This window comes from Rhamphochromis longiceps, linkage group LG23 (genome assembly GCF_057381845.1).
Source record: "Rhamphochromis longiceps isolate RC_006_pf linkage group LG23, R_longiceps_female_GT1.1, whole genome shotgun sequence".
Taxonomy (NCBI): domain Eukaryota; kingdom Metazoa; phylum Chordata; class Actinopteri; order Cichliformes; family Cichlidae; genus Rhamphochromis; species Rhamphochromis longiceps.
Window position 1 is genome coordinate 34,476,930 of NC_140578.1, and position 23,496 is coordinate 34,500,425.

Genomic DNA, 23,496 nt, shown 5'->3' on the forward strand with positions numbered 1-23,496 from the left:
AAGCTGGGGAAAACAAGGCACAGGTGAACAGAATCAATTAAAGAGCAAGGGGGAACACAAAACCTGAAGGATAAGAGACTATCAAAATAAAACAGGAAACTAACACTAAGATTAAAACACAGGAATTTAGCAGGCCAAAGTAAACACGAAGACAAAACTGACTAAACACAGACACATCAGAAACACAAGCTAGGCCTGGGGAACATAGGAGGGCTCAATACAAAATCAGAATGAAAACCTAAGGTAATGAAAACCTAAGCCTAAGGTAATATTTGAACTGAACACTACAACAAAGTCAAATGGGAAAAATCAAACAGAAAACGGAGTCCCAAACAGAAAACGCTGGGTATCAAATCAAATCAAATCAAATCACTTTTATTGTCACATCACATGTGCAGGTACATTGGTACAGCACATGTGAGTGAAATTCTTGTGTGCGAGCTTCACAAGCAACAGAGTTGTGCAAAATACAAGAATGTAAACAAGCAAAATACAAGAATGGCTACATCTGAAACGAATAAATATATGTACAATATATAATAGTATATGCATTCCTGGATGTGTATACTAAATATTTTTCTGTGTGTGTGTGTGTGTGTGTGTGTGTGTGTGTGTGTGTGTGTGTGTGTGTGTGTGTGTGTGTGTGTACGTACACATATTTTACAAGTTAAATAGAGTAAACAATAAATAAAATATATAAAAATATACAGAGTTGAGACATGTGCAAAACAGTGGCATTACTGTACAGTATGGAGTGCATAATGTTAAAGTTCCAGTAGTGAAGCTGAGGTGTCTATGAAGTGTTCAGCAGTCTGATGGCCTGGTGGAAGAAGCTGTCTGTCAGTCTGCTGGTACGGGACCGGATGCTGCAGAACCTCCTTCCTGATGGAAGTAGTCTGAACAGTTTATGGCTGGGGTGACTGGAGTCCTTGATGATCCTCCCCGCTTTCCTCAGGCACCGCTTCCTGTAGATGTCTTGGAGGGAGGGAAGCTCACCTCCAATTATCCGTTCAGAGCACCGCACTACTCGCTGGAGAGCTTTGCAGTTGTAGGCGGTGCTGTTGCCATACCAGGTGGTGATGCATCCAGTGAGGATGCTCTCAATGGCACAGTGATAGAAGGTCCTGAGGATGCGGGGGCTCATGCCGAATCTTTTCAGTCTCCTGAGAAAGAAGAGGCGCTGCTGCGCCTTCTTCACTGTTTTGTTTGTGTGTACTGACCACGTAAGATCCTCAGCCAGATGTACACCAAGGAACCGGAAGCTGCTCACTCTCTCCACAGCAGCGCCGTTGATGGTGATGGGGGTGTGTACTTCTCTGCACCTCCGGAAGTCCACTATCAACTCCTTTGTCTTTGCGACGTTGAGGGTGAGATGGTTGTCTTGACACCAGTGGGTCAGGGCGCTGACCTCCTCCCTGTAGGCCGTCTCATCACCGTTGGTGATAAGACCTACCACTGTAGTGTCGTCCGCAAACTTCACAATGATGTTGGAGTTGTTAGTGGCTGTGCAGTCGTAGGTGTAGAGTGAGTATAGGAGAGGGCTCAGTACACACCCCTGTGGAGCACCAGTGTTCAGTGTGATGGGGGATGATGCTGCCCAGTCTGACCACTTGGCGTCTGTCAGACAGGAAGCTAAGGATCCAGCTGCAGAGGGAGCTGCTCAGTCCTAGATCCTGCAGTTTCCTGTCCAGCTTCGAGGGAACGATGGTATTGAATGCTGAGCTGTAATCTACAAACAGCATTCTCACATACGTGTCTCTCTTCTCCAGGTGTGACAGGGCAGTATGTAGTGTCAGGGCTATGGCATCATCAGTGGACCTGTTGTGGCGGTATGCGAACTGTAGAGGGTCCAGTGAGTCGGGTAGTGCAGAGCGGATGAAGTCCCTGACCAGCTTCTCGAAGCATTTGCTCACGATGGGGGTCAGGGCTACAGGTCGCCAGTCGTTCAATGAGGAGATGGTGGAGGATTTGGGTACAGGGACGATGGTGGCCATTTTGAAGCAGGCTGGGACTACAGACAGAGAGAGGGAAAGGTTGAAGATGTGTGTGAACACTCCAGCCAGCTGAGCCGCGCATGACCTGAGGACGCGGCCGGGAATCCCGTCCGGACCAGTAGCTTTGCGTGCGTTCACCTTCCTGAAGCACTTCCGCACATCCTCCTCAGACACAGTGTGCGCACTGACGTCATCCGCGGTGCGCACACTGTCCGGTCTCATGGTGTTCGCTGTGTCGAATCTAGCGTAGAATACGTTTAGATCCTCACACAGAGAGGCCGTGGTCTGCGGTGTGCTGGTTTTCCCTCTAAAGTCTGCGATCGTGTTTAGTCCCTGCCACATACTCCGAGGGTTGTCAAACTGTTGCTCCACCCTGTCCCTGTACTCACGTTTGGCTGCTTTGATCGTCTTCCGGAGTTGGTAATGTGCGTGTTTGTAGTCCGATGTGTTCGCGGAGGCAAAGGCGGTGCTCCGTGCCGCGCGAACATCTCCGTTAATCCAGGGTTTTTGATTTGGGAAGGATTTAACTGTTCTGGATGGGACAACATCTTCCACGCATTTCCTGATAAATCCGCAGACTGAGTCTGTGTACTCATCAATGTCCCTAGCAGCCACGTGAAACATTTCCCAGTCCGCGTGATCAAAACAGTCCCGCAGCGCAGACTCCGATTGGTCCGTCCAACAGTGCACCGCCCTCCGGGTTGGAGCTTCCTGTTTCAGCTTCTGCCTGTAGGCGGGCAGGAGCAGGATGGAGCGGAGATCTGATTGGCCGAATGGGGCGCGGGGGAGGGTTTTGTACGCATCCCGGAAAGAGGTGTAGCAGTGGTCAAGTAGCCAGTCTCCACGAGTGTTGAAGTGGATGTGTTGGTGGAGTTTGGGTGAGACTTTCTTCAGGTTTCCCTTATTAAAGTCCCCGGTCGTGATAAACACTGCCTCTGGGTGTGCGGTTTCCTCGCTGCTGATCGCGCTGTACAGTTCCCTGAGTGCTCGGTCAGTGTCGGCTTGTGGGGGAATGTAAACAGCCATAATAATCACTGCTGTAAATTCCCTCGGTAGCCAGAATGGCCGGCACTTAACCATCAGGTACTCCAGGTCCGGTGAGCAGAAGGATTTGACCGGGTGCACGTTCGCATAATCACACCAGCTGTTGTTGATCATGAAACATACACCACCGCCTCTGCTTTTCCCAGTAAGATCCTGTGACCTGTCCGCGCGATGCACGTAGTTGTATTGCGGAGTCCGGTACCTTGTCCGATAGCCAGGTTTCTGTGAGGCAGATCACGCAGCAGTCCCGCATCTCTCGCTGGAATGAGATCCGTGCCCGAAGCTCGCACAGCTTGTTCTCCAGAGACTGCACCAGAGGCGGAGCCAGACATTTAAAACACCCGGGGCTTAGGGCTTTTTTTTTTTTTTTTGGGGGGGGGGGGGGGTAGAAATGACTGAAAGATTAATAGGCTCTGTTTTGAGTTTTGTTTAAAAAAAAATGACTTCATATAGGGAAAAATATATATCACATCTGCAGGACACCTTAAACTAGTTTTTTAATTAAGCAGCGAGGCAGAACAAAGTCGGGGCTTTATCAAGACATGAGGACTAAACCCCAATTCAACCAGACCCAGAACTGATCCGGAATTAAAACAGGACTACAACAGTTCAAAATCAGGACTACTGAGGACTTAACCAAAACAGAACCAGAATCAGAACTAGATGATAGTAGCACTAAAAATCATCATAGACCTGCACTACACTTATTTTTTTAATTCTACCAAAGTACACTATTTAGATTGAGAAAAGTTTATATAATTATTTAGCCTTGTTGTGCAAACAAGCCTGCAAAACTTAATAAATATAGAATTTGAAAAATAGTAAACCTAAAAAGAAACACTTGGTACGAGATACATGAGGACCTATGATACGGTGATACTCTTGGTAAACGACCATTTGACTAACATGTGTGGCTCACCTGCTCTTGTTCCCTCTCTGTTCCTCTCTCTCCCTCTTTGTGCTGACAATCATCAAATATACAGTTTAAACCAGATATTTACACACTCTTCAGATCAAAACACTTTTTTAATTGTAACATCAAATCAGACTAAATGTTTGTTTGTTTTTTAGATTGATAAATATATTATTTATCAATAACATATTTGTTAACTTTAAGAGTAAAGAGAGAAACTGTCTGTATTTCTTAATTGTAAATGGCACCAAATTGTATTCAAACTTGAGCCACACTTATGGAGCTCCACAGTTCTTTTCCTGGTGTTTTGGTTGACATCTCTTGATTTTCCCATGTCACAGAAACAGGCTCTGTGTTTTGCCTTATATGCATCCACAGCTGTGCCACCAGTTTACTCACATGGACTCTACTAACTAATCAGAAGCTTCTTCAGCTCAGAATGGAATCGTCTGCAGTTTTCTTATTAATTAACACTAAACTTAGTGTACATGTACTCCTAAATTTGATGAAAGTGATTAAAATAGAAGCTCTGTCTCTCTTTATTCTGACATTTAACTAATTCAAAAGATATTTCAATATTTATTTATCCAAAACAAAACAAGTTTACTCTAAATTGATGTTGTACAGTAAAAAAATGTTCTTGTGTTTTCCATAAAGTGTAAATATCTGGTTTCAACTGTGAATACACTGCTGTGTGTTGAAGTTCCTCTTGTTTTGCATAGGAATATACTGAACAACATCCAAAGCATAATATATAAAATACTACCTGAGTTTTTTCTTTGAAAGAAGCTCCTTATGTCCATTCTTGTATATCAGTGCATTACTGAAACAGATTTATTTAGCCGTGGAGGGAAACAACTGAAAATATGAAATAAACACATGTAAGCTAAGACTCTCTAAAAAATAGCATTTGTTCAGCTTTTCATTTCGCCATTTGTTGATTCACTTGAAGAGCAAGTAACGTAATATTGGTCAAGTGATCAGTTTGATATCAATCTTTCGTGATTCACCATCATATTTACATTATTTGTACGGTACGAATGATTTGATTTGGTACCTGGTCAAACTTTAGCTCTCCTTAGTATGGCTGGCTCCGTCTCTCCAACAGCGCACACAGGCAGCAGCTGCCCCGCCCTCTCGCTCAGTCGCTTAGTGCCTGAGCTCAGATCATACCAATATCAGGGGGGATTCACGCACAGTCGTAAACTCCCACAGTGTGCACTATGTGCTTCGAATATTGTGTGTACCTTTTGTTTTATACAGTTGTCAGTCAGGCATCTAACTATGAAAAAATTACACTCCAAAAGACCCCGGGCTTCTGACAAAACAACCCGGGCTTAAGCCCAGTAAGCCACCCCCACGCTCCGCCCCTGGACTGCACATTAGCCAGTAATAAACTGTGTAACGGTGGTCTGTTAGTGCGCCGTCTCAGTCGAACCAGAACGCCAGATCTTCTCCCTCTCCGTCGGCGTTTGCGGCCTCCAGGGCCAGAGAACAAAGGCGTCTCAGGTGAGATGAATGGGGGGTCTGCAAACGGAGCGTCCGTGTTGCAAAACTTGAACTCCGGAAAGTTATAAGAAAGACCGTATTTTATGTCCAGTAAGGTTTGTCGGTCGTACACAAGGAGACATGTGCTACTCGCGAAAAAATGAAGGAAAAGTAAAATTAAACACAGAAAAAAGCTGTTGCTTGGGGGAGCTCGCAACGAGGCTGCCATACTCGGCGCCATCTTGTTGAAGAGGGTACAAAACCCAGGATCATGACAACTTCCTTTTTACAGTGACTGTATCTACATACATGCTAGTATTGAAGTTCAGTGTTGCTTAGTGGAGAAAGACATGCTAAAAGTAAAGATGAAAGCAAAGAAAACACTAAACTTTGCTTCCTCCAATTTGCCAAAATCAAGATGCTAATGCTAATGTAGCTTTAGCTTATCACGCTATACAAAAACCATTAAACCTCATCCGTGAATAGGAAACAATGTTAACAGACTCATATTTTGTTTGATGTTTGAACCAAGTAGCCAAAAAACGTTTATAAGTTATAGATATATGCTCCAAAGGTCAAAGTGTATATCATGACATCACCTAGAGACTTTGGACTCCATTTTGAAGCCTCAGCATTTGGTCACTTCCATTTTGTTTTTTTTAGAGTCACAAGTATTTGAAGATGAGGGTAGAGTACAAAGTTATCTGCTAAAGCTATTGGCTTTGTTAGCAAGCTCCATTAAGTATAGACACACATATCTGTCAATTATTACTAAGCAACAAAACTGATAAAATACCAGAACTTTAATCACCGCTCATCCACGTACCAGGCTACATTACCTGTTAGATAATTCCATTGCAAATATCGCAACAGCAACAAACAGCAAAAACAATAGCGATATGCAGTTCAGTGACTTGAATTAGCAACGGTGAGACACTGTTTAACTACTTGTCTATAAAAACAAAAACAAAAAAACAATTAAAACAGGAGTCTATGAGGTTTGACTCACTTTGGGAAGCAGCCTAAAGAGGAACTGTAATTTGTATCCTAATTCTTCAGTCCAGGGGTTACTACTACTTCAAAAGGTAAACTTGTGTTAATAGAATGTGAAAATAATCATGTTAATATTATATGCAATTCATATTCTCCTTCTTTGCCTGCACAGCCGTTGGGGTATCATTTGACTGTTGCTCAAACACCTACCCTGGAACCAAACCAACATCTGAGCCTGAGGCCAAGGCTGTAACTGACTTTGTAGGAAGCCAAAAGGACATCTTCCTGTGTTTCCTCACCATCCACTCCTACGGCCAGCTGATCCTGGTTCCCTATGGACACCCCAACTACACTGCCCCCAATTATAATGAGCTGGTATTTATATCAACAAATATAGTGATGCATTTTTTTACACTTTTCTGAGACACTCTTTATAGCTTGACAATGGTTATATCTGTGTGCATTTACATTAATAAAGAGGATAGCAAGTAAGGAAATGGGTAAATGCACTAGGACATTAAATTCATCCTCATGTGCCAAGAAAGAACAGTGCAGATGAGGTATTGGGTCAAAAATCTGGAGCCAAAATACCAAACTTTGGTTGGTCGTTTAGGGATTCAATTCTTCTAATCTTGTTAGGAATCCAAAACACTCAAAATAAATCACTGATAAAGACTCTCATCTTTCCCAAAGTAGTTCCCAGATTGACAACAAGATGCATGAGATCTTTTAAGTCCTGTAAGTTCCAAAGTGGGGCCTTCAAGAATTGGACTTGTTTGTCAAGCTCATCCCACAGATGCTTGATTGGATTGAGATCTTGGGAATTTGGAGGCAGAGCCCAAACCTCAAACTCATTGTTGTGTTCCTCAAGTAATTCCTGAACCAGTTTTCCATTGTTCTTCCTGAAAGAGGCCAGAGCCACCACGGAATACTGTAACCATAAAATGAAAGGGTGTACACGGCCTGCAACAATACTTAGGTAGGTAGGTAGATAGTACTGTCAGTCCTTCCATCCATGTGGTAGAACCCAAGGTTTCCCAGCAGGAAATTGCATCACACTGCCTCTGTCTGCCTCTGCATCCTGGTGCAACATGACTGGTCTACAGTTATGTCGCCCCATACAAAAGAAACTGTGATGAACCGGGTATTCTGACACCTTTCTATCAGAATCAGCGTTACATTTGTCTAACAATTTGAGCTACAGTAGCTTGTCTGTGGGAGCAGACCAAACAGGCCAGCCTGAAGCCACATGCTTCAGTGAGACTTGGCCACCGATGACCCTGTTGCTGTTTCACCAATGTTTTCTTCTTGGACAACTTTTGATAGATACTGACCACCGCAGACCAGGAACACCTCACAAGAGCTGTAGTTTTAAGATTACCCAGTTGTGTGGCCTGTTACTCAATTACTCACTTAAGCTTGCCCACTTTTCTGCTTCTAACACTTCAATTCTGAGAACAAATTGTTTACTTGATCCCTAATACATTGTACCCACAAACAGGTGCCATGATGAAGAGATAATCACTGCTATTCACGTCACCCATCAGTGAATCGCAGATATATAGAACAGCTACAAGGGTTTAAGTTTTTGCTGTTAAATAAAAGACATATATATAGCATTCTGACAAGTTTCATTTCATATCAGTCTTGTATAATGGCAGCCTAGTGGGGCAGACATTAGTGTTGTCACACTCATCCCGGTGCCTGGTGACTGGTTCCAGCTTCCTCCCACCCTCCAAAGACATGTAGGTCAAGCTGACTTTAGATATGGGTTAGATAAAGCTTTTAGCGGTCAGTAATATTGTGAATGAGCTAATATAAACACTAATCTGTTTCCAACAGTATGATGTATAATATTTTTTTTTTAACTGTATCAAAATAAATTAATGCATTGTCATGTAACCAATTTTCTACTTTAAAAAAAAAAAGAAAAAAGAGTTCATTGTTTTACCTTTACTTTGTGGTACAAAATTGTCAACAGAGCTTTAGGAAAGATCTCTGTAAAATACAAATAAGTACAGCAGTGAAATTCTGCATTACCTCTTAAAAGGTACAAAACTTACTTTGGTTTTGGAGAGTGTATTTTCTGAGATTACATATAATTTTTAAACTCCTGATGCAGATCGTTTGTTGTGATTAAGATGAATCTAGTAGGACCATTTTGATGTGGAACATTTGCAGGTGAAAAATAATCAATCATAATATAAACCATGTGACACCATGTCCCATGCACACTTGTTATTTCAGCCATCCCATACCAGATAATGTAAAGACATTTTTATATGTCTGGCTTTGCTAGATTTTATTTAGCTAGCTGATATTAAAATTACACGACTGAGTCTTAGTTACCAAAAGAAAATATAAAGAAAAATAATGCTCTCTAACTTGCGTTGATGATTCAGTACTTTTAATTGCTTTTAACTGAGTAGAGGCTGGAAAGCAGCCATTATAGATGCATGAAAACTCAAAGTCCACAAAGAACAGTAAATTTTAAGAGGAGTAACAACACAGCTGAACTGATCACAGCCTGTCCAATAAATCTACTGGAGCTTACAGTACAAATTAATTTGGAAGTTTTATTAACACTAGTCTGATTTCAGTATATCTATACTTGGGTATCTTCACTTTCCAAACCCAGCATTAACTTCTGTACAAAAAGGATTAAGATGAACCATAAATCATGCAAAGCTACTCCAGCAGAATCAAAGGATAAACATATAGAATAGGATAAGGGAACAGTAGGTCACAAATACTCATGGAGCACCATAACTTTTAAAACAGTATTGATTGCCTTATACAGTTAGTGGCATCTCATATCTTTCCTCTGAACTTTTATTAATGAAAACATACACCTCCAGATTCTGTGGACTCATGTTTAAGTGACTGTATGCAAAAATTCCTTTCTAATTCCTCAGATGATGGTCGGAAAGGGTGCAGCAGAAGCAATTTGGAAGGTTCACGGGATGAACTACACTGTAGGAGCCTCGCCTGATGTACTATGTGAGTTTACAAATCAGCTGCTAATTATAATAAAATAAACTGCCCATATCTTTAAATATTATGTTTGAAGGATTTTTAGGTGGTTCAGAAATGTAACTGCTAAACTCTTTCTCCAGACGCCAACTCTGGTTCATCCAGAGACTGGGCTCGAATGCAGGGGATCCCCTTAACCTTCACCTTTGAGCTCAGAGATAACGGGACATACAGCTTCGAGCTTCCTGAAGACCAGATCCAGCCTACCTGTGAGGAGGCCTACAGCGGGGCTCTGCACATCATCACCTATGCCCACGACAAGACCTTTAGCGGTGCTGTAGCCAACGCTGCTGTGACCCTTTGGTCCATACTGTTAGCAGCGGGTGTCACTGGAGCCACCCTCATGTGAGGTGGAGAGCTGTTTGATTTCAGCCATCCTGCTGTATAAGGCACTCATATTTAGTTCTTCACCTCAAAGTCAGATTTAGAAACAGGATAAGCTTTAAAGGTTCAGTATTTGCTGGAAAGAAAAAGAACAGTTAATGTAGAATTCTTGTACTCAAATTTTCTTTTATAATAAATAGAATAGTACTTACAGAGCATCTCCTCAGCAAATGTCCTTTTTCACAAGGTTTAAAGAAAGTGATTCTCCCCAATAATATTAGGACATAAACATTGTGTAAAATGCACTTTTTTCTTGCATTGTTTGTTTGTCAAGGCTAACAAACTGAGAAACTTGAATGCCTTAAATAAAAATACTGGCAGTGGCGAGTGCAACCCCTCAGCCTCCAGTAGCTGCACCTCTGGTATGAATTTCAAAATCCTGCCTTGCCTTTTTCTCAAGTTATTGCATTCACGAGATTTTCACAAAACTTCACTCTGACCTTGAGGTCAGGGTCACTGAGATTTATTGCATTATTTCAGAAAATACAGTATGCAATATAAAAAATAAAAAAAAAAGACATGTGAGACAACAGCGGTTTTTAAACAGTGTTCCTGTATTATCCTTGTGGATTAACAGTTTTTCATAATATAACTGGAAGTTTCAGGGTCAACTGTCTTTGTTCCTGAATGGTTGAAAGCCTTGTTGCCTCAAGCGGGCCAGTGGCATGAAGAGCTGCTGCTCTGGAGGAAAATCATCCCAGCGTGTCCACATCCAGCCTGCAAAATGAGAAAGCAACACATTTTGTTTCATCAGCTGCTCACTGGGTGCTTAGTGGAGGTGCTTTCCCCCCACTGAAAAACAGCAGTCCCACTTCACATACCTTCATTTTTGTCTGGTTCCAGGTTTTGTGGCTCTCCTGACTGCCTGTCCAACTCTCCTTGCATGAATATGGTAACATAATGGTACTGTTCCTCCAGCTTGATGGCGTTAACTACTGATGCAAAGTGGGTGTTCACCAAACCCACCCCAGCTTCTTCCAGCACCTCTCTGTGGGCACATTCCTCCCAAGTCTCCCTTTGAATGAAATAAAAAAATAACATCTTATTTAACATTAGCTAAAGTACATTAACGGGCTTCTAAGGCTATTTCAGCTCTTTCTGCCTCCATTGTCTGCATGCATGGGAGTGCAAAAAAAAAAATTAGCAGCACTCCTGAGTTGTTTTGTTTTCATTTTTATACTGAGAAAATGTAATCTGTTCACAATTTCCAATTTGCCAAAAAAATGTTTTGGTCCAAAGTTTGGATGTATATGGAAGAGAGAGGAATTGCAGAGCAAGCTGGATGAAGTGGTAGAGATTGTGCTCCCAGGCAGGAGGCAAAGAGGAAAACCACAAATATGACTGGTGGCTGTTGTGAAGGAGGATATGCAGAAGGTTGGTATGACAGTAGACGCATTTATGCTCAAACATTGCGTCAGACGTTAAAGTGCAACAAAACATATTGGAAATGGGTCCAGAAACCATTTTTAATTAAATATAACGTAAAAACTATTTGATAAATGAAGCTAAAAATTTAGCAGCAATCATTACATATATCAAAACTTTTCACCATAAAGTTTTAAGGCAAATCTGAGCTGATCAAGCAGAGAAGAATGCCCCATTAGCATATATCACAAGTAATGGGATAAAGATGGTGTGGGACCTCTCGTCCCCATATTTCAGCCGGTTAGGGGACGGAACTACACCTGGTTGTCGCACGCCAACCACTTTAATTAAAGAGAAAGAAGAAGAAGAAAACTATGTCAGATTTATGAATGGAGTCTACAACGTCAATGTATACCCGAACTCCAGGTGACCTCCTGGGAGCTGGTATGTCCCTTTTCCCACCGCACTCTTCCGTTTGCCCAAGAGTACACAGCCTGGGTGAGCAGAGTCCGTTACCAGCACCCCGACCCCGACTCCAGGACGTTTAACGACATTATTTGGCATCTGAACGAAACTGAAAAATGGCTCCGAAATGAAAACAAGTTAGTTCAAATCACGCAACACCGCTATGCTACACAGTAGAGAAGCGTCTCCACCTTGTACTTCCGTGTTCGCTTAAAGCAAGCCGTGTCTGTTCTTGAGTTAGCGTTAAGTCGTTTTTATTCCGTCAATCTGGGTAGCAACAGTGATAAGCCGATATACTACCTTATATTATTAGTTCTATTTATCCGCTTCTTTTTAATTTAGTTAAATAGAAATGACTCGCACATTGTTCACTTTTGTCAACATTCGGCAAGTGGAACGGGTTATTTACAGGCTATTGCTTTAACATGAGTGCAGCACTGCCATCTAGTGAGTGGTTGTAGTTACACTAATAAAAGACCTGAGTTCAGGTATAAAAGTGTACAATAGTGGAGATTAGGGGCTCAGAAACTACTTTATTCATGATAAAGTTACAGTTCAGCAGTCTTTATTTATTTAAAAGATTTCAACTGACAAATAGTTCAGTTATTTGAAGGCAAACACAATGCAGAGAAAAGGTCAGGAAGATAATAGTTGGATATGTGCAACAGCAGTTTAAATCCTCATGTGGAGAGGAAAACAAATATATTTAATGGGTTTTCCGATTATGGTACAGGCTCACACTGTGTTAGCGTTGTAATTACCACTGTTTTTCCAGCATGTAGACATCAATCATGGTGTGAAAAGTCATCAGACTCTGAGCACAAAACATTTATATTAAAGAAAAAAATTTTTTACTGCCCAAAGATACCCACCACATCCTCTCTCCTGCCTACTGCTGCTTTAGCTGACATGTTCCTCACCCAAAGTTAAGTCTTATTCAAAGATGACCGTGCAAACGTGTCGGGTTTTTTTTTTTTTTACTTTCCAGTCTGTTCCCGGTGAAAATTTGTTGGTGAGTATTATTTGTAGTGTCACATTTACTGTCTGATCAAAAGGAAGTCTGTCATTATCCAGTAAAAGCTTTTGTGAAACTGCAGATTAAAAGGAGTCAGAGCAACCTCCCAAATAAATGAGGCCAAAATAAACAGTGCATAATGGGCAGAAAGGAAGCTGGTTAAAATACACAAATTAGCTGGATTTGGATTTGCACTATTTGTGCCTATTTTCAAGGAGGCTGATGCTGGTAGTGAGACATTTTGGGAAAGTAACTGTGCCCAGTCTTTTGGACAGACACCTGAAAGCTGACTATTTTTCATTGTTTAATTGCAACACCCTCCATCAGATGTGTTCTATAGCTGCTCATGAAACTTGCAGAAAGATGCTGATATATTTTGGACAGTCCTACAAAACTATTTTAGGTTGTCAGTATTTCTCAGATGTCTTAATTGAACATGCCTTATTAGGTCATGCCACAGTGCTTCAGTGGGTTACCCCCTGTATCATTTTTGATACATAGAGATTTTATGTGTTTTTGAGACTTCTACAAGTATCTTTTTTTTTTTTTTTTTTTACTCCCTTGACCTTTCCTTAAAGCTAAACTGACGTGTTGCCTTTCACAAACAAAATATTTCAACAGCAGGTGGGCGGGGCTTCCTAAGATCAGGGGTGGGGGAACTCCAGGCCTCAAGGGCTGGTGTCCTGTGGGTTTTAGATATAATCCTGGGTCAGCACACCTGAATCAGATGATTAGTTCATTACCAGGGCTCTGGAGAACTTCAAGAGGAGGTCATTTAGCCATTTAAATCAGATGTGTTGGATCAAGGACACACCTAAAACCTGCAGGACACCGGCCCTTGAGACCTGGAGTTCCCCAACACTGATGTAAATATTAGAGCTATCCATCTCACTGACGTACCCCAGAGGTAACTATGGGGGAAAAAATACTGAAACTGAACAGTCAGCATGAATTTTGCAGGGATTAATTGAACATAACTCATTGTAGACACTTTCTGTGTTCAAAGCTACTCATTGGTTAATGAAAACTTTTACCACACTGTTTTACTAACAAACAATATATTCTGTCCCCAGACAACTTTCAGCTATTCTGACATTTCTATATTTATTTTTTTAATAAATATCCTGTAAACATTTAGCAATACAAATAACTTGAATAAGTGATAGCAACGTGAACACTGTAAAAATGTTGAGTCTCAGGTGGACTCGGGGAAGACAGGACTAGCACCGTTGAAATGCAAAGCCCTGGCCTTAATTCAGCATCAGTTGATATCTCAGCAACACACGAATGTCTTGGAAACAAAATTTAAATGTCTTGTTTTTATTTATAGATGTAGTTCATTTTATAAGATGTTTTAATTCATTTTCTTTTAAAACAAACTTCTACATCTAACATTCTAACTGTATGTACACTCACTGGCAACTTTATTGGTTGCACCTTGCTAGTACCAGGTTGGGCCCTCCATTTGTCTTCAGAATTGCCTTAATAGACCATGACATAGATCCATCCAGGGGCTGGAAAGTCTGGTAATACATGGTACGGCTCATCAACTCTGGAAATCCTCCAGATATTTTGGTCCCTGCTGACATGATAGCATCACACAGTTGCTGCATTTCTCTGTATTTCTGTGGCAGAGGTTTTGTTGATTTGTCTGATGATAGGTCAGTTTTTTCTATATTGTAACCACATCTATTCTAATGTTTACCACAAAGCAAGGACTGAATTTTTCAATTCTTCTATACCAATAATAATCTCATTTATCTTGTGGCCGTATAGGGGGACTTAAGCGCAAGGTCATGTACTACTAGACTGAAAAGACTAGAATTAAATAAGAGTAATATGCTGCTTAGAGTTTAATACCTCAGCGTTACAATCTAATAATGTTAAATTGTCCTCATAATAAAGGAATAATCTACTCAAGTAGATTTTGCTACTACATGTAGTAATATTTACTTTCATAAAGAGCCCGAATATCTGTGCCATACTTTGTGATGTGCGGATTTGTCCACTCACACCTTTGGTTTCCTGGCATTCCACAGTTTTCCACCGACACCCGTTCTCCCCGCTAGACCTGCCTGGTGGCTCTGGTCCCGCCCAGCTCACCTGAGAGTGACAGACACTTTCCTCCTGTGAACCCAGGCTTCACACTACCTTCTGAATCTCTGGAGCTTGTTCTTCGATTCTTTGCGTGTTTAAAAGTCTCTGACTTGCTAACCATTTTGACTCTTTTTTTTTTTTTTTTTTTTTTTCATTAACAGCATTATGAGTGCAAAGCTGTGGACAGAGGAGCAGTTTAACTGCCCCGTGTGTCTGGATCTGCCAAATGATCCTGTCACCATCCCTTGCGGTCACAGCTACTGCATGGCCTGCATTAAGGACTACTGGACTAAAGATGACCCCAAAGGGATCTACAGCTGCCCTCAGTGCCGTCAGACCTTCTGCCCCAAGCCCTCCCTGTCCAGGAACACCATGCTGGCAGAGGCTGTGGAGCAGCTCCGCAAAGGAGCCCTCAAATCTGAAGTGCGTCAATCCATGCGACTCGCCAAAGAGAAGCTTTCCTCCTCGGTCGTACCATGTGACATGTGCAAAAATGAAAAACGAGCTGCAGTCAAGAGCTGCCTGGTGTGTATGAGCTCCTACTGCGAGGCCCATCTGAAGCCTCACCAGACAAAGAAATCCCTAAAGCAGCATGAGCTCATCCCACCGACAGGCAACCTGGCCGAAAAGATCTGCACCCAGCACAAATACCTGCAGGAGTTCTTCTGCCGACAGTGCAAGATGTTCATCTGCTGGCTGTGCACCAGCAACCAGCACAAAGGCCACGAGAGCGTGTCCACCAAGGTCGAAAGGCTGGAGAAGCAGGTAAGCAGAGGATGGGTGCTACATAATGACTGGGGCCAGTCAGACAGTTACCAGGGTGATCTAAAGTAAAATTAAAATGACTGGTTTGGGTGTTGGGAAAAATCTCCATAATTTTGTAAATGGAAGTTTACAGTCAATATTCTATAAATAAAGCATATCCGCCCTTCTCTGTGCTGTCCATTATTGTGTATAAAAGGTTTATTTGAAAGAAGTCAGTTATTTCCTTTTGTGTGCGACGCCGGGTGCAGCCAGGCTGAAGACATTCCTAACAACATTCCTAGCCTAGTCATTCATAATGCTCCACCCTCTCACGTTGTCTTCTGTGCCACCTACACACCTGCTTCCTTGTCTGTGGGATTGTTTCTCTGATCTCGTGTCACGGCGTGCGTCTCTGCAGAAATTGCTGTCCGACCTGCAGTCAGCGAACCAACAGAAGCTGAAAGAGAGAGAGCAGGAGCTGAAAGACATGAAGAAGATGATGGAGCAGATGAAGGTTGGTCAGCGGTAGACAATTTTTTTTTTTTTTTCTTTTAAATGGAAAACAGGTTTTCTACAGGGTTTAAATAATATGATGGTGGTTGAGGGGCCTTAATTAGTTTTGTGTTTTCCTTGTGTGCGCAGCGTTCTGCTGATGTGGTGCACAATGAAGCGGAGCAGGTGCTGTCGGAGCTGCTGCGCTCCATGGAACGTCTTCAGGAGCTGCTGGAGGAGGTGATGGATCAGGCCAACCAGGAGAAGATGGGCCATGCACAAGAAGTTACAGATAGTCTGGAGGCTGAGATCAAGGAGCTGAAGAAAAGGGACACTGAGATGAAGGACCTGGCAAGCTGCGAAGACAACATCTACTATCTGCAGGTAGGCCGGACTGTGAAGCTCACTGAGTGGAAATATTGATCATGGACACAGCAGTGATTGCTTATTCTTTACACGTCTTATGACAGAAGGATAACAGCAAGAGTGTTAGGGAAAGTTTACTAGATGGTAATGAAACCTTTGGAGACAATGGCACTGTGGAAACGCTAAGGTTTTTGTTGGGAGTGACATCACATTGAGCATTTTGGAGACAAAATTAAAGCGACATGGTTAAGGTTCAAAGGTGACAGTGGATATTTTGAAGGATGTTAAATGGAGAGTTTGAGGCAGGTGGAAAAGAGGAAGACCACAGAGCAGGATATACAGTCATTTTTTTCTGAATCTCAAGACTCCTGATATCCTGATTAAATAATTTTTGTTGTGTTTTTTAACTAACTGCCATGTTTCCTCAGACGTACGAGTCTATGTGCAGTCCTCTTGAGTCTGGGGATCTGCCAGCTGTGAAAGTCAATCACGAGGCTTCCTTTGAGCCTGTACGAGATGCCATCCTGGGTCTCAGGGAGCGAGTGGAAGATCTATGCAACCAGGAGCTGGGCAAGATCACTAAACAAGGTCTGTCCAAAGAGGCCTTTTGTTCTTATTCTGTCTTATTTTGTACCTCATTTAATGTAATTATCTGTGTTCTTTTAAAGTGAATGACACAACACTGTTCGCTCTGGGAGACTGTAAGTTCCAGGCATTGTTTATAGTTCGTTTTTGTTTTTTTCCAGCGTAATTATTAATGCATTCAAGTTTAGTGTGTTTTTTTTGTTTGTTTTTTTAATTGAACTTCTTCTAATCTTAGCCAACCGAAGCGGACAGAAAGGAGGGATTTTAAAATGTAAGGTTTGAATTTTCTTATTAAATCCAAATAAACGTTTTCACATTTTGCATGATGTTGGCAGAAAGATACCGATTTTCCTTTTTCTCTAGTGTTTTCTGGTCTCAGTGCCCGCAACACAAACGCCCGTCCACAGGGTATGTTTGGTGTTTTTTTTCTGACCACATTTTGTCTACCATGACTGCATATTTACATCTTGTCGTCCAATCTTGTTTAAATATTTGAAATAATTTGTAATTTCATTCTTTTTCTACAGCTTCTACACCCACTATCTCAATTGGAGGGCGAAGTACAGACAAACGAGGACTTGGTACTGTACTCTGATGATTGTTAAGCTTCATTTGACAACGTACAAAGGATTTCCCTGACATTGTCACTTTTTTTTATTCAGGTATAGGACTCAGGACTCAAGATGTGAGGAGCAGAGACACAGCACGGGGTGAGAGTTTGTATTTGTGCCGCTGTTTAAGCATTAATTTAAATTTCGCTCACAGCAGGGATAAAGTAGAGAAAAGTTTGTTTCAAAAGTCAGTTTCTTCCTTGGTTTTTAGACAGAGCTAACACAAGCTCACCCAGACTGCAGGACAAACAGAGGAGAGAAGACAGAGATGCATGTGAGTTGACACTGTCATTAATATCATCACCCTTCATGACAGTAATCTGGTTTTTACTTCCTACTGCAAGGTGTTTTTTCTGCTTAAATGACAGTTCTTCCTTATTTTTAGTCAAGGCACATTGTCTTGAGTTACTCGACATTTGCATTTTCTGTGGCTCAGTTTCTCTTTATTAGAGTCACTGGGCTAACAGTATTCTCACTTAGGCAGAGGGTGGCTGTCTACAGGTCAGTCCTGGGTGGTGGTTCTTCTGCTGCTTAATCTTGCTAGCAGCACACCGTCATCTGCACCTGTTCTATGCTAAAGGCAGATAGCGTGTACGCATTGCGATTGCCACACACAGAGCTATGCAGATGACACTCAATTATACATACTTATTACACAGGGAGCACTTTCTTATTAGACTGGAAAAGCATTATACTAAATGCCAGTCCATTTCCATTAAGCCTCATCCACAGTGACTTGGATGTCAGGTATGACTTTGTAGCTGCTTTGTTGCTAACAGGAAGACATTCATACGCTAATACAGTAAACCTGGTGTAAATCTGGTGAACAGAGTACATCGGCTAAACATCAGTGTGTTGATATTCTCATTGTAACACATGTAAATCTATTTCATGTTGCACCATGAACGCGTTAGTAATTGTGAGGTGGGCCTTCTGCTGTTGAAAGACACAAAACTATTGTTGAAACTCAAACAGAACTTAAACAGTTTGTATTCAATTGCATTTAAGAAATATATATAACAGTAGTTATATTTAAGGATGTCTGATTACTCAGGCCTCACTACGTACCTTTACTTCAGTCTTTTCTTTTTTCATTTTCAATGTCAGTTTTAATTCTTGAACTATAATCATTTGCGTGATTTTTAGATTCCTAAAAGTCTTTTTTTGTCCTTTGTGTTGACATTCATTGTATCCACTGCCTAATGACACTATTTTAGCTTTCATTCCTATCCCCTTTTTTAAATTGGGGGCCTTAAATGGCCATGTCAGCGATGTCAGCGATATCAGCTCTCATAGTCTCTTTGCTCATACAAAACTTTGAAACTTTGTCCATGTTTAATATGACCATACCCCATCGTAACAAACAGAAAACAGGGAAAGATATAATGGTCACCTTTAAGTGACATTCTAAGATGAGACGTTTTTTATAACAAAGAAGCACTAGTGACTAATATTAAATCTCAGTGTAAACTCTGGACTCTGTGACCACTGTGAACATATTTGAAGTGACGTTAAATCAGTTGTGCATGAAGTACCATAGATAACCGATAAAAGCAGATGATGTTCTGATACCATACTGATGTTGTCACCAATCACTTATATTTGCCATAGACACTTTAAATTTTGATTTAAAGTTTATGTAAACACTTAATTTTTGTATGGCTTCGATAAATTAAACTCAATTTTATTCCATGTGTCTTCCAAAAAGTGAGGGAGCCTAACCCCAGAGCCAGCACCAGATCCAACATCAGCATCGGGTCCAGCATCAGCCACAGACTGAGCCCCAGAGCTAGCCCCACCCCCAGCCGCAGAGAATCTCAGTCACTCTGGAGTAGGTCTAGCCAGAGCCAGGCCACAACTCCTACTCCAGTCCCAGCCAGCCTCACTCCTGCTCCTACGCCTGCTCCTGCTCCAGCACGGGCATCTACTGGACGTATGTTTGGATTGTTTCCATTTCTGTTTCCATTTCCATTTCTGAAAAATAAGTTTTCAAAAATTAATAATAATATTAATACAGCTTTGACAAACACTATGACGTGGATTTGACATCTGATTCATGGTATTCTCAGATTTTAGTCGAATGGCGTCGATCAGCAGCATCTTCCGCTCCAATCGCCGTGGCACCAGCCAGGCTACTCCAGCCGCACAGGCCAGCAACACACCGTCCGCAGGAGGAAATCCATGTAGGACCTGACTCCAACAACACTCATACTCTCTTTGCAATCTCAGTAACCAAACCATTAAGTGACTAGTAGATGGGGTGTTTCTGAAGAAAAGATGAAAAAGTGGTTAACATGGTTACATTAAAAAGTTCACTTTTTATAAAAGAGGTTCAAATTAAAGTAAAAGTAGTTCAAGTGTCAGTTTAAATGACGCTTCGTTTCAGTTTAGGCTTTGATAGGTTTTGGTGTTGATCATGAAAATGAAGGAAGACATAAATGTCAGTGCTGAATAAAGCTGAAGTGTCAGTTTGAGTTAGAAAAAAGTGCAAGCAACAAGTGAAGCTGGGAATCAGCTGAAGTAAAAGTGCTGAAAAAGTCGATCATTTAAATAGTTTAGTTGCAGTGACATTGAAGTGTAGAGAATAAAGCAAGCTGGATGAGAGGAAGAAAAGGAGTTACAGATCGCTGTGTACTTTACAGGACAGTGAGTGGAAGTGTCAGCTGATGTGTAAAAACTGAAAGTTGGAGCAAGTGTTGTTCAAAGGAGGAAGCCTGAAATGTTTTGAAGTCGAGGTGTGAGGAGTTGGAATGACGGCATGAATATCGTTTAGCATGTAAGCAGTGAAAGCATTGAAACATCAGTTGATGTTGAAAGATCCGAAACTCAGTACCAGTAATAAGGGGGGGGGAGAATCTTGCTGTTTTATGGTTATTTTTCTGCCTTTGCTTTTGTGGGAAACAAGATGATGATGATGATGATGATGAATGAGAAGTTGGCTAAGTGCTAGATATTTATAAGTTATTAGATGGTTTTACATTTAAATAGACAGCTTTGACTTCTAGTTGAAGTGTTTACTGACTGAAGCACTCAAGAGCAATTAGTGACATTAACAGAAGCAATCACTCTGTCTCTGCATTCAACAGGGGGCATGGCTGAGCTGTCTGAAACTCCCACAGAAAGTAAGAAGATTGCCCTTCTATATATAACATGAATGTATTGTCCCATCAACTGTTCAACCGGTTGAATAAGTTAAGCAATATGCGTTTCAGTGACGTCACTAATGCTGTTTTCTCATTGGTCAGTTAACCCCGGTCTCTTTTTGGATACGCCCACTCCGGACTCCATGAATCACGCTCCGGCTTTCCCCGCCTGTGAGTCATTCAAGCTTTAGTCATTTTGGTATTGAGAGAAGAAACATAAATGGAAATCAAACTATTTGATGTACAGTAAAAAAAAAAAAAGATGCATTTAATTTTTGTTGTTGTTGTTGTTGTTGTTTTTTTACAGTGAGAGAAATCAGCCTTGACAGTATTCAAGCCCCGGAGCCGAGGACTAGAGAGGAGTTCCTGCAGTGTAAGTCTGTACAAAATGACAGATCTAAGCACAAACTGGGACCACAAACTGTCACTTTTTAACCATTCAGTCAGTTTATTCATTCAGTCACAACATACTACACAGACCATACAAATAATATAGGATCAGATGCTCATATATAGGTCTGGCCTGGGTTCATATCATTAAAAGTACCATATGTTCCAAGAAGAGGGGGGGGAAAAAAGTAATGACAACAACAAGCAGATAAACAATATTCTTAAATGAAACCTTCAAAAACATATTTCTCGAGCATTCATTGAAGGCCAAAACTCAGTTACACATTTTTGTTCTCATATAAAAATCTTTTGTTTTGTATATAAGTGAACTGTAGTCACATAGATGAAGAACTCCTAATGACTGTGATGTTTTTCCTTTAATATAATGAGCATGTTACCAGGTGAATTTGTGATCAGTCACAACAATGAAGCATTTTTAAAGACAATGAGCTGCTCAGGGTGCTGTTAGTGAGAAATATACTGTAGTATCATATTATATAATAAACTCAAGGTATTCATGTATAGTTATTTAGTATCCATTACCATTATTTTATTAAACATCTGTCATGCTACCTTAAAATTAACACTGCCCAGAGAGTGAGCCAGCTTGGAGGAGGTTTGTGCTCTCGGAGGGCATCTTGTTCCACTGTAGTGTATCAGAACATAGATGTTGACGTACAGAATTGGCCGTGATGTCATGATAAGTTGTCAAAATATTTTGTCCTTGAAATGTCTTTCCTAGACTCGGTGAGCTTGACCCTCGACTCCAACACGGCCCACAGGCAGCTGACGCTCTCTGAGAACAACACTAAAGCCGCCCTGCAGGGGACAGCCCAGCTTTACCCCGACAGCCCCCAGCGTTTTGATGGCTGGACCCAGGTGATGTGTGACAGTCCGCTGTATGCCCAACGCTGCTACTGGGAGGTGGAGTGGAGAGGCCGGGGCTCCTCAACCGGCATAGCTTACGGGGCGATGGCCAGGAAGGGCTCGGACGCCAGGTCAGGCCTCGGATACAATGCCCAGTCCTGGACCCTGGAGCTGTCGGACACCTGCTGCACAGCCATGCATGACAATCAGAAAACGGACATTCCGGTCGTGTACTGCCCCCGTGTGGGCATTTACCTGGACCTGTCCGCGGGAACGCTGTCGTTCTACAGCGTCGCAGAGAGCATGACCCACCTCCACACCTTCCGAGCCAACTTTACGCAGCCGCTTTATGCCACCTTCTGGGTGGGGAGCGGAATCGGGGTTGGGCTAGACTTCAGTTCAAGTTCTGAGAGCATCAAGATCTGCCCCCTGTGAAGACCAGAGAGTTGGTAATTCACTGACTGACTTCAGAGCTGAACACAGGAAAAACACAAGTGTTCCTGCTGATTGTTAGAATGACACACTGACTGAAATTATTTGCAAAGTCATCTATAAATATATGTATGTGTGTATATGTGTACATAGCTTAAATGCACTTAGTTAGCTTCTACTATTCACAAAAAACAAAGAGTGCACTGTTTTTAGCAAACAGGAGATTTCAATGCCACAGATTTTGGGTTGAGGCTGTCACAATATCAGACTGCATAGTTATCATGGCGCTGATGCCATGTCTTCTATAGAAAGAGAAAATAATCTTTAACTTTATTTATTCCACTTTTGTATTTAGTTTTGTTTTGTTTTTTGGGGGGATCAAGATGTTTGGGTAACCAGGTGGGTGCAGGTGGTGGTTATGACTGAGATATCAAATGAGTAAATGTCATTATCAGAATGTAAAAAGCATCAGCAAAGTGTATAAGGGCTAAAATATTTTTTAAAAGATGGTATTTCGATGTTGTGCCTAATAAAGAAAGTAATAATAATGCTTGACTGAAGTGTGATGAACAAATGCCACTGATATGTGCATATGTGGATATCTGGCACAGGACACGGTGCTGCCTGTTAACAAAGTACCAACTGCACTTCAAGCATGCAAAAAGTCGTTTATCTAATGTAGTCAGCCATCTCCTCCTGGTGTATGACCTTTTGTGTTTTGGGTTGTTTGTTTGTTTGTTTGTTTTATAAGGCATGTTGGTTACTACTATTGCAGTTCTTCTAATGGCCACTTAAGACTGGTTTCAAAAGTAAGTCAGTCCACATGTACATTCATGTTAAAATGTCCCAATTTGATTGTTTGTTTTTTAAATATAACTCTTCCATTTGGGAACTACTAAGGCTTGGAGTTAGGGACGTGGTTGCTTTGAATTACAGGTGAAAGAGAATCAGGTGCCATATTTATCCCATATTGGCTTTTCTTCATTGGCTTCCTGTTTATCCACAATCAAATTTTAAATCCTTCTCCTCACATAGTCTTGTCTTGTATAATCAGGTCCCATCTTATATTAAAAAC

At 41.5% G+C, this 23,496-nt stretch overlaps 4 protein-coding genes across 9 annotated transcripts in view; 2 read left to right on the plus strand and 2 right to left on the minus strand.

Moving 5' to 3' along the window:
• Window positions 1–5,411, minus strand: part of LOC146642452 (carboxypeptidase O-like) — a 25,876-nt gene extending 20,465 nt beyond the window's left edge. For 3 of the 6 annotated variants that reach the window (XM_085397706.1, XM_085397701.1, XM_085397703.1), the window contains exons 1-2: window positions 5,009–5,410; window positions 4,718–4,809 (exon numbers count right to left, since the gene is read on the minus strand). Coding sequence is in view for 2 of the 6 variants with exons in the window: in XM_085397701.1 (XP_085253827.1) it covers window positions 4,718–4,754 (37 nt within the window). In the remaining 4 variants the exon portion in view is untranslated. Of the gene's footprint in view, window positions 1–4,717; window positions 4,810–5,008 lie in introns of all 6 variants that reach the window. The other 3 variants (XM_085397702.1, XM_085397705.1, XM_085397704.1) reach the window with 3 other exon arrangements.
• The window catches only part of cpo (carboxypeptidase O), a 15,554-nt gene extending 5,328 nt beyond the window's left edge, over window positions 1–10,226 (plus strand). Inside the window, exons 7-9 of the mRNA XM_085397709.1 lie at window positions 6,605–6,807; window positions 9,348–9,432; window positions 9,549–10,226. Of these exons, the coding sequence (XP_085253835.1) occupies window positions 6,605–6,807; window positions 9,348–9,432; window positions 9,549–9,814 (554 nt within the window). The 3' untranslated portion in view covers window positions 9,815–10,226. The remainder of the gene's footprint in view (window positions 1–6,604; window positions 6,808–9,347; window positions 9,433–9,548) is intronic.
• A 156-nt stretch (window positions 10,227–10,382) lies between these two features.
• nudt15 (nudix (nucleoside diphosphate linked moiety X)-type motif 15) lies at window positions 10,383–11,879 on the minus strand. The gene is made up of 3 exons (XM_085397708.1): window positions 11,630–11,879; window positions 10,671–10,864; window positions 10,383–10,566 (listed from the first exon to the last, which is right to left on the minus strand). The coding sequence occupies exons 1-3, from the start codon at window positions 11,776–11,778 to the stop codon at window positions 10,457–10,459; spliced, it is 453 nt and encodes a 150-aa protein (XP_085253834.1). The 5' UTR covers window positions 11,779–11,879; the 3' UTR covers window positions 10,383–10,456.
• A 2,903-nt stretch (window positions 11,880–14,782) lies between these two features.
• Window positions 14,783–22,969, plus strand: trim25l (tripartite motif containing 25, like). The gene is made up of 16 exons (XM_085397427.1): window positions 14,783–15,556; window positions 15,954–16,049; window positions 16,178–16,411; window positions 16,822–16,981; window positions 17,062–17,094; window positions 17,214–17,249; window positions 17,342–17,386; window positions 17,506–17,559; window positions 17,641–17,688; window positions 17,801–17,863; window positions 19,298–19,522; window positions 19,659–19,772; window positions 20,676–20,711; window positions 20,835–20,903; window positions 21,040–21,105; window positions 21,865–22,969. The coding sequence occupies exons 1-16, from the start codon at window positions 14,957–14,959 to the stop codon at window positions 22,422–22,424; spliced, it is 2,439 nt and encodes an 812-aa protein (XP_085253553.1). The 5' UTR covers window positions 14,783–14,956; the 3' UTR covers window positions 22,425–22,969.
• The last annotated feature ends 527 nt before the right edge of the window (window positions 22,970–23,496 follow it).

What these genes read in the sequence shown, in the direction of transcription:
- nudt15 (XM_085397708.1), bottom strand. Translation starts at nt 11,778, where the DNA reads ATGCCAAATAATGTCGTTAAACGTCCTGGAGTCGGGGTCGGGGTGCTG. An exon ending in GGAGGTCACCTGGAGTTCGG is followed by an intron (nt 10,865 to 11,629) that starts GTATACATTGAC and finishes TTTCATTCAAAG; the next exon opens with GGAGACTTGGGAGGAATGTG. An exon ending in GGAACCAGACAAAAATGAAG is followed by an intron (nt 10,567 to 10,670) that starts GTATGTGAAGTG and finishes CTCATTTTGCAG; the next exon opens with GCTGGATGTGGACACGCTGG.
- trim25l (XM_085397427.1), top strand. Translation starts at nt 14,957, where the DNA reads ATGAGTGCAAAGCTGTGGACAGAGGAGCAGTTTAACTGCCCCGTGTGT. An exon ending in TCGAAAGGCTGGAGAAGCAG is followed by an intron (nt 15,557 to 15,953) that starts GTAAGCAGAGGA and finishes GCGTCTCTGCAG; the next exon opens with AAATTGCTGTCCGACCTGCA. An exon ending in CGCTCCGGCTTTCCCCGCCT is followed by an intron (nt 20,904 to 21,039) that starts GTGAGTCATTCA and finishes GTTTTTTTACAG; the next exon opens with TGAGAGAAATCAGCCTTGAC.